The sequence below is a fragment of the Haliotis rubra genome, unplaced genomic scaffold (genome assembly GCF_003918875.1).
Source record: "Haliotis rubra isolate DU_JTF1 unplaced genomic scaffold, ASM391887v1 Scf611, whole genome shotgun sequence".
Taxonomy (NCBI): Eukaryota; Metazoa; Mollusca; class Gastropoda; order Lepetellida; family Haliotidae; genus Haliotis; species Haliotis rubra.
Window position 1 is genome coordinate 1 of NW_025767315.1, and position 9,928 is coordinate 9,928.

Sequence of the window (9,928 nt, forward strand, 5' to 3'; positions counted from 1 at the left end):
CAGCCCAGAATACCCCCACCAGATTATACCCCGGGGTAAGCTATAGGCTAGCCCACTTTATACCCCGGGGGTATATTCTGGACCAAGCCAAAGTACACCCCTCCAGCCCAGACTATACCCCTAAAAAATTATGTTGACAATTCTCTCAATATGAGTGTGTGACTCAGGGCAATGGTCTTGGTGTCATTTAAAGGAATTTGTAGGTGCATTTCATTTACATTACTGCATAATACAAAATTTATGAGGTATTTGTTGAGTGCCTCTCTGGGATGTGATATTTTCGACTTTGCGTAACCCAGCCATGCTGATACATCATCAAGGTTAGTAGTTAGTTATCTGCTTTATTTAGTGTCGCACACACAACTAATGTATTTCAGCGACGGGGTAGTACACTTATTAAGAAATGAGGTGGAACAAAAAATAGAAAATTCGAGAGAAAACTGATTTGAAAAGTTAAAAGAACACATATACATATTTATAACAATTTATAAAATGGTAAAAAGTGGAATTATTGTATTATTGTTTGGGGAGATTAGATGGTCTATGGAGATCATCAAAGTGTTTGTGGAATTATTTTATACAGGACTAGTTTAACCCCGGGTATAGTCTGGGACAGGGGTATACTCTGGCCTGTTACACCAGCATCTAACCCCAACCGTCCACTCTGTGAGTAGGTGCTGTGTCCACTAGACCATGGAGGAATTTGTTTGAGGAACATAGACGACAAAGAAAAGTGAGAAGAACTGGTCGTTTGTATGCCAAGTATGTTACATATTTTTCACCTGTCTTACAATACCCTATCATACCATATGCTTCTTCCCAAAGACAAAAAAAGTTACAAGCCTTAACCTTAATCCAATGTTTATCTAAAAGGCCTTTTTTCATCATTGATCTTAATTACAGAAATAGCAACAATTCCAAATCTGAAAGGGGAAAAATACCATAATAATAAAGATCTTTTTCTCTTTTATCACAGACTGAAAATTTAGATATTCAGCACCAAAATTTCTGTATTGAGCATGAACATTTGGAATAAAGAAGAAATATACCAGAAATGCCCACTTTAAATTTCCACCAACCAAATTTTCACAAAAAATATCAGTAAGCAAGGAAACTAAAAAGGCACTGTGATAAGATTGACAGTTATGTTTTTATTTTCTTGTAACAATCTAATCCATATGGAATTCAGTGTGACAACAACAACAAAAATATTGACCGATGTTTTAGCTGGATTAACAGGGGTTATTTAGAAAGTATACAACTTTTCTTTTCTTTGCAGCCATAACACAAACAACATGTCTGACCATCTAGCTGGTCGAAATATCTTGACGCGATGTTGGAACAGTGAAACAAATGCATGTGTGGTATGTGATGAGTGTTAACCTAGACCAACCCTACTTGTTCTCAGTGTTTCATTTAATATGCATACCCCTTGTAATACAAACCAATAATAGCGATTTGAAACTATGATCATTTGTTAAACAACTTTTATCCTAAGTTGAATAAAATTCTGAGATTTTAATGTTCAATTGGCAAGGTCAAAATATGGGGATTCGCAATCTTAATTTCACTTTATTTGATTTACTTTTTTGTTCAAAGTGAAATTTACCGGTACATTTTCAGTGCAAACAGACTAAAGTTTAAGATGAAAACTGGAAGTCTGATACATCAGTGAAACGACTCTGGAAAGCAGGGGCGTAGCTGCCATTATGAAAACAAGTCCGGGCTTACACATGATTGTTCTTAAAAAGGTTGGGCAAGCCCTCGATACTATCTAAATATAAAGCTTTGCAACCTATCGGGCTTACACGAAACAAAGTGGCTTGCTACGTGCCTGGTAAGGTCTGACTTACTTGACAAAAGCTTTCCTTGGTTTTACTGGCGGCACTTCCTCGTATCTTCCTTTCCGTAAATTTCTGTGAGTCCGGCGTTCTTCATGTTTTGGAGGTGTGTCGAGTCTGTCATACAAACAGCAAGTACATACGATAACTGTCAGCTGGGATGGGACAATGTACAATAATAGCAAATATATTTAAATAACCAACCCAAAATAACATGCCAAATACAAATTACAACACAGAATAAAGCCACTAACAAGTCCAGGGTGGAAATAACCCATTGCCCGGCCTTGAGTCCAGTGTTTTTTTCTGTTGGGCAAGCAGCTTTGTATATCACACTGTACCCGGTGTCAAGTTGACTTTCCAATATTAATTATGTTGTTTATTTAAAAATTCAACAAGAAAACGGCGGTATAGTGGAAAAATTATCAGGGCAAGTGATTTTACATGTGCCACTGTACCGAAGTACACTAGCAATTATAAAGTTATTTCCATCCCTGGAGTCGCTAATTGTATCTACCAAATTTGACAGACAGACAGATTAGCAGTACAAATGTTACCTAGGTAAGTTAGGGGGTGTGGCTCGCCTGTACTTGCCATACGGGGGATGGGTGTTTCTGGCAGCCGGTGACCTCCGGCCATAGACCGGGGTCCGGGACTTGGTGGCAGAGCTTTTCCTCCCACTCACTAAATGGGTCCTGATTCGGCGCAAACTGAAAAAGAAGATGTTTTCTTTCAGCTTATATTACATTTTAGTTTCTCAGCGAGCAGCCTTAGATACTACTCCAAAGCAAAAATATGTTCAGTCCAGTAACCTAGCTGATAACTGTCCACATTATAACCGAAAATGCTGCCGAGCAATACAATCTCGGATACAATCTCAATTGTGGACAGTACACATATCAGAGCATATTGTGTTCGTGTCAATCAAAAACTGCTTATTGCAACAATTTTCAGTAATATTGGTTTTCATTTACAGAAATTCAATAGTTTGAGGAATATGTGTTAGAAGTGCTTAAACAAGGCTCGATTTAAGTGATGTTAACCTACTTGCACAAGGTGCAAGTTAGACTAATAGCTAGGTTGCATTTTGTAATATTGGGTTGCACCAGTGCAAGTAACAAAGCTCTAAATCGAGCCCTGTTAAAAGTTACATGAACTAATGTGTATGTGTATGGATAAATAAAAAACAGTGGATAAACAACTATGGTGGTGGTGGTGGTGGAATTGGGTTTAACGCCGTGCTTGAGAATATTTCGCTCATATGACGATGTGCATGCGTGTGTATGTGTATGTGCGGCTGCTTGTACTAGCCCAGACTTAAGCTAGTTTTATAGTGCTAGCCCACTGAGATACTATGCCGCAGGTGAAGCATGAATACCCCACTCAGACACATTATACTGACTCCGAGTCGACCAGTCCTTGTTGTACCCACTAATGCCGAGCGCCAGGCAGGGACCAACAAGTACCATATTTTAGCGTCTTTTGGTATGACGCGGTCGGGGATCAAACCCGCGACCTTCCGCACTCCGGGCGGACGCTCAAACCACTACACCACGGAGGCGGTCAAACAACTATGGACAACTGAAATTAATTTAATGCTTAATAATAATATAGTCAGATCCATGAAATGTTTAAAAATATATTGTTTGCACCCTGATTAATTGACTGTCGTAACAAAGGTAATCCTAATTAAAGTGGCAGTGAATTCTTAATTCAATCTCTGCATTCAACCCGTGAAGATCTGGGTTAGAATATTGATCTTCAGTAACCCATGCTTGTCGTAAGCAGCGACTAACGGGATCGGGTGGTCAGGCTCGGTGACTTGGTTGACACATGGCATGGGTTCCCAATTATGTATATCGATGCTCATGCTGTTGATGACTGGATTGTCTGGTCCAGGAATATTGCTGAGTGCAGCGTAAAACTAAACTCACTCACTCACTACATTCATCAATCAATAGAGCATCTGATATAGACTCAAATTTACCATATCATTACAGAAATATTGATATAACAATATCACGACATATAAGATGACATACAAATTGTTTAATCCAGAAGTTGGTGAGTCAATAATGAAACATAAAACTTTATGCAGAATAAATTTGTAACATATGATTACAGAAAAATTGATATATCACGATATAAGATGACATTCCTATTTATGATAGGTAATTGAACAAACATCTGTACTGGCTGCAGAACAGTTATCGTCGCGTAACAGTTATCGCCAAGACATCAGTATCACACGCACGCAGTTTCGGTCAATTACACTTTTGGTATTTTTTCACACAGTATCTGACAACAATAAAGGTCAGCAAAAGAAAATTCTTCATGGTAAGTAACATAAAGGAAAAATAAAAGATAACATTATGAATCATACAAAATGTTTTAACTCAGTCTAGGGGGATGTCACACGAACTATATAATAGCAAGTTCAAGTTCATAAAAGTCTTTAAGTTCATTGCCTTTCAATCTACTGTGAAAAAAACTCCACACATCACACAATCAATTATTTGAGATTTTTTATGATATAAATATATGTTATTTCACGAATGACATGAGGAATCCTGAAATGGTGATAACTGCTACAGTTAATTGTGAAGAAACACTTAATTGTCCTGTCATGATTCCCTTCCGCCGCGTTACATAAAAACATGATCAGCGGCAGTGATCGGGCTGGACACATCGGTGAATAGCTAATTAAGTATCATGATTAATTTTGTTTCATTAATTTAACGAACGGCGGAGTAATTTTGTAAATACTGCTAAAATATGGCGATAACTGTTCAGCAGCCAGTACAGCAACTTCAAAATTATCCGCTGTTTCATTAATAACGCAGTCTAAAAAATATGCCTGTGACAAAATGCCATAAGAATATATTTATGATTTTACATATTTTGATAAGACAAAATATGTAGAATTCAACCCCCGGGTAATTTTGAATGGTAGACAGTTACTTTCATAATAATGTGGAATTTCTCTGAATGGCATGTCCATTATAAACTTGTGATCCCGTGAAGAAAGACAGCTTTTGTCTGAATATTTTCCCATGGACAGTGGAAATCACCTTAAAATAAAAATCAATGACAACTGACAACCAGGTTACTTTATTTGTTGACTGGCATTTTGGTACCGGCATTTTCCTCCTGGCAGTACGAGGATGAGGCTGTTGTTGGCGTTATGTCCGCCTGGTCTAAACTGTGACACACTAACTCAATTAGTAACTGACAGTCTGACTCTGAGAGTCGCTGTGGCGTGCAGCTCTGGAAATGGAATGCGCGAAGAAAGGCGATTAGATTCAAGCACGGCTTTCACACTTACGAATCTTGGTGTTCCCTCCAAAAGTGTTCTTTAGCTTCTACCGACATAATCCACGGGTGTCACATCGTCTGCGATGTCCCAGACGGTGTATATCATAAAGTCGAAGTACTCAAATAAGTCTCTCGTAAAGTTGTTTACATGCCGCCATGGATGCCGAAGCGCCGTCTTGTGTCCAAAGGGGAATAACTCTGCTCCAGAAAATCGCATTCCACTAATATTTTTAGGCTGAAGGATGGGATGTTTTCGTCGATGACATCTGTTTTGGTTTTTGGAAAAGATAATTTAAACTTTTCAGGCGAAAGGAGATATTATGCTGTAATACACGCTATATTGTTGCAAGATGGTTCCTGGAATTCTGTGAAAGTAATTATGATTACAACTTTTCTAAAGCCTATTTTCTCTTTTTGATGTGTGATATCTCGTTTTTGTTCTGTTTTATTTTTATTTAAGTGGTCTGTTTGTTTCCTATATTTGCTTTATTTTCTTTACTTTTGTTGTTTTTCTTTCCTATTTTTCATTTAATTTCTTTCTTTCTTTATTTATTTGTGGGGTAGTCCGGTGGCTATTTAAAGCGTTCGCTACTCACGCCGAAGACGTGATATCGATTCCCCATGGGTACAATGTGTAAAGCCTATTTGTCATGTCCCCCTGCATGATATTGTTGGAACATTGCCAAAAACGGAGTAAAACCATACTCACTCACTCACTCATGCCTATCTACAAGAATTATGGTGGGAACGGCCCACCATACACTCTTAGCTATTCATTCCTGGAAACTCCGCTAGAGTACCCGTTAATAAATCACGTGATTGAAAACAGATGACGTCAACATCAGGTTAACTTTCGAAGCATATAAGATAGATCGAGGACTCTTTGCCAAAAGGGATGCAGCAAAAATCACATTCTGAATACACAACCTACATGAACTTAAATTTAGAAACTTCTGCCCTCGAAATACCGTCCTAACTAATAGGAAATAACTCTTTACTTATCAGCTTGTTACAGAACGGATTATACCAGTTGTAAGTTGCATGTGTAAATATTTAATGAACCAGAGCCGTGTGCAATTTAGACAAATGCATTCAGATCAGATCGTGTTCAACTTCGAAAATGCATCCATGACTTGCTGATTGTCAAATGGCACGTTTCCTCGCCAGCAAAGAATAATGAGCAACTTATTGATCGGAAATGACTGAGATTTTACACGCTCTGGCGTAGAGTGAGTACGTCGTGTACGTATGTAGAGTGAGTACGTCGCGCACGTATGTAGAGTGAGTACGTCCCGCACGTATGTAGAGTGAGTACGTCGCGCACTTATGTAGAGTGAGTACGTCGCGCACTTATGTAGAGTGAGTACGTCGTGCACGTATGTAGAGTGAGTACGTCGCGCACGTATGTAGAGTGAGTACGTCGTGCACTTATGTAGAGTGAGTACGTCGCGCACATATGTAGAATGAGTACGTCGCGCATGTATGTAGAGTGGGTACGTCGTGTACGTATGTAGAGTGAGTACGTCGCGCACGTATGTAGAGTGAGTACGTCGCGCACGTATGTAGAGTGAGTACGCCACGCACGTATGTAGAGTGAGTACGTCGCGCACGTATGTAGAGTGAGTACGTCGTGCACGTATGTAGAGTGAGTACGTCGTGCACGTATGTAGAGTGAGTACGTCGTGCACGTATGTAGAGTGAGTACGCCGCGCACGTATGTAGAGTGAGTACGTCGTGCACGTATTCAGAGTGAGTACGTACGTCGCACGTATGTGGCAGATAGAGTACGTCGTGCACGTATGTAGAGTGAGTACGTCGTGCACGTATGTAGAGTGAGTACGTCGTGCACGTATGTAGAGTGAGTACGTCGCGCACTTATGTAGAGTGAGTACGACGTGCACGTATGTAGAGTGAGTACGTCGTGCACGTATGTAGAGTGAGTACGCCGCGCATGTATGTAGAGTGAGTACGTCGCGAACGTATGTAGAGTGAGTACGCCGTGCACGTATGTAGAGTGAGTACGCAGCGTACGTATGTAGAGTGAGTACGTCGTGTACGTATGTAGAGTGAGTACGTCGTGCACTTATGTAGAGTGAGTACGTCGTGTACGTATGTAGAGTGAGTACGTCGTGCACTTATGTAGAGTGAGTACGTCGCGCACGTATGTAGAGTGAGTACGTCGTGCACGTATGTAGAGTGAGTACGCCGCGCACGTATGTAGAGTGAGTACGTCGTGCACGTATGTAGAATGAGTAAGTCGTGCACGTATGTAGAGTGAGTACGTCGCGCACGTATGTAGAGTGAGTACGTCGCGCACGTGTGTAGAATGAGTACGACGTGCACGTATGTAGAGTGAGTACGTCGTGCACGTATGTAGAGTGAGTACGTCGTGCACTTATGTAGAGTAAGTACGTCGCGCACGTATGTAGAGTGAGTACGTCGTGTACGTATGTAGAGTGAGTACGTCGCGCACGTATGTAGATTGAGTACGTCGCGCACGTATGTAGAGTGAGTACGTCGTGCACGTATGTAGAGTGAGTACGCCGCGCACGTATGTAGAGTGAGTACGTCGTGCACTTATGTAGAGTGAGTACGTCGCACACGTATGTAAAGTGAGTACGTCGTGCACGTATGTAGAGTGAGTACGTCGTGCACTTATGTAGAGTGAGTACGTCGCGCACGTATGTAGAGTGAGTACGTCGAGCACTTATGTAGAGTGAGTACATCGTGCACTTATGTAGAGTGAGTACGTCGCGCACTTATGTAGAGTGAGTACGTCGTGTACGTATGTAGAGTGAGTACGTCGCGCACGTATGTAGATTGAGTACGTCGCGCACGTATGTATGTAGAGTATGTGAGTCGTACGTGCGGGCACGTATGTAGAGTGAGTACGTCCGGCGCGTATTATGTAGAGTGAGTACGTCGTGCACTTATGTAGAGTGAGTACGTCGCACACGTATGTAAAGTGTGTACGTCGTGCCGCACTTATGTAGAGTGAGTCGCGTCGGTGCACTTATATGTAGAGTGATGCGTCGTCGCGCATTATGTAGAAGTGAGTCGTCGAGCACTTATGTATGTAAGAGTGAGTCGTCGTGCATATGTAAGAGTGATGCGGTCGTTACGTATTATGTAGAGTGAGTCGTCGTGCCGCATATGTAGAGTGGTATGTGGTGCTGCGTGTATGAGGTGAGTGCGTCGGCACTTATGTAAATTAATCTGGCGTGCGTGTATGTAGAATTGGTACGTCGTGCGCGTAATGTAAAGGTGAGTCGCTGGCCCGTGTGCATGTATGTAGAGTGAGTGCGTCGTGAGCGGTAATGTATGAGGTGGATGCGCCGTTATACGTATGTAGAGTGAGTGCGCTTGTATGCGTATGTAAGAGTGATGCGTCGTGCCGCATTATGTAAGGGTGGCGTCGTCGTGCACTTATGTAGAATTAGTCGCATTAGGTGTGCTGCATTAATGTAGAGTGATGCGTCGTACGCACTTATGTAGAGAGTGGGTCGTCGATGCGTACGTGTATGAAGTGGTCGTCGTGCGGTATGTAGAATTGAATGCGCCCGGCGCATTATGTATGAGTGATGCGTTCGTACGCGATATATGTAGAATGGTGAAGTCGTAGTGCGCGTATGTATCCGGAATGAAGTGCGTCGTGCGTGTGTAAGAGTGATTGATTGCGTCGCGCGTGTGTAGAATGAGAATGCGTGCGTGCGCGTGTAATGTAAAGTGATGAGTCGTTGCGGTAATGTAGAGTGGTAAATGTGGTGCTTGTATGGCAAGAGTAAAGTACGTCGCGCGCACGTATGTAGAGTGAGTGCGTCGTGTGCGTATGTAAATTGAGTGCGTCGGCGCATGCGTGTAGATTAGGTGCGGCATGCGTGTGTAGAGTGGAAATCGTCGTGCGCGTTAATGTATGAAAGTAGGTGGCGCCCGCGGCATTGCGTATGTGGCAAGTGGATGCGTCGTGCATTATGGGTGAAGAGTGAGTCACGTCGCACCGTATGTAAAATTAGTCGTCGTGCGCGTTATGTATGGAAATTGATGCGTCGTGCACTTATGTAGTGAAATGAATGCGGTCGCGCACGTATGTATGCATATGTAGAGTGAGTCACGTCGGAGCACTTATGTAGGAGTGAGTACATGGGTGCGCCATGTATGTAGTGATGCGTCGTCGGCACTTATGTAAAATTGATGTCGTCGTTAATGCGTAATGTAATAATATGTAGAGGTGTCGTCGTATACGTGATGTAGATTAGTGCGTCGGCATGCGTATGTAAGAATGAATGCGTCGTGCACTTATGTATAGAGAATGACAATGCGCTGCGTATGTAAGTAGTGATGCGTCGTGCACTTGGCGGTAGAGTGAGTCGTTAAGCACCGCATTATGTAAAGAGTGAGATGCGTCGTGCCGCGTGTTATGTAAAATTGAGTGCGTCGTTACACTTATGTAGAGTGATCGTCGGTCGCGCGCATTATATGTAGAGTGAGTCGTCGAGCACTTATGTAGAGTGAATCGCGTCGTGCTTATGTAGAGTGATTGCGTCGGCGTGTATGTAAGAGTCGATGCGTCGTGCATTAATATGTAGAGTGATGCGTCGTTGCATGTAAGAGAAGTGAGTGCGTCGTTGCGCTTATGTAGCCAGGTGAGTCGATGCGTTAAGCATTATGTGGAAGCGGTGTCACGTCGGGTAGGTGAGTGAATGCGTCGCTGCGCATGTAGAGTGGTAGGTGATTCGCACTTATGTAGAGTGATCGTCGTTACGCATGTATGT

The 9,928-nt window shown here is 42.2% G+C and overlaps 1 protein-coding gene across 1 annotated transcript; it reads right to left on the bottom strand.

The window, feature by feature from the left end:
• Window positions 1-1,853: 1,853 nt before the first annotated feature.
• Window positions 1,854-5,350, bottom strand: LOC124255916 (the record flags this gene model as incomplete). The annotated part of the gene is made up of 3 exons (XM_046689868.1): window positions 5,167-5,350; window positions 2,399-2,551; window positions 1,854-1,958 (listed from the first exon to the last, which is right to left on the bottom strand). Coding segments are annotated over exons 1-3 (305 nt in total), but the record flags the coding sequence as incomplete, so codon positions are not given.
• Window positions 5,351-9,928: the final 4,578 nt, after the last annotated feature.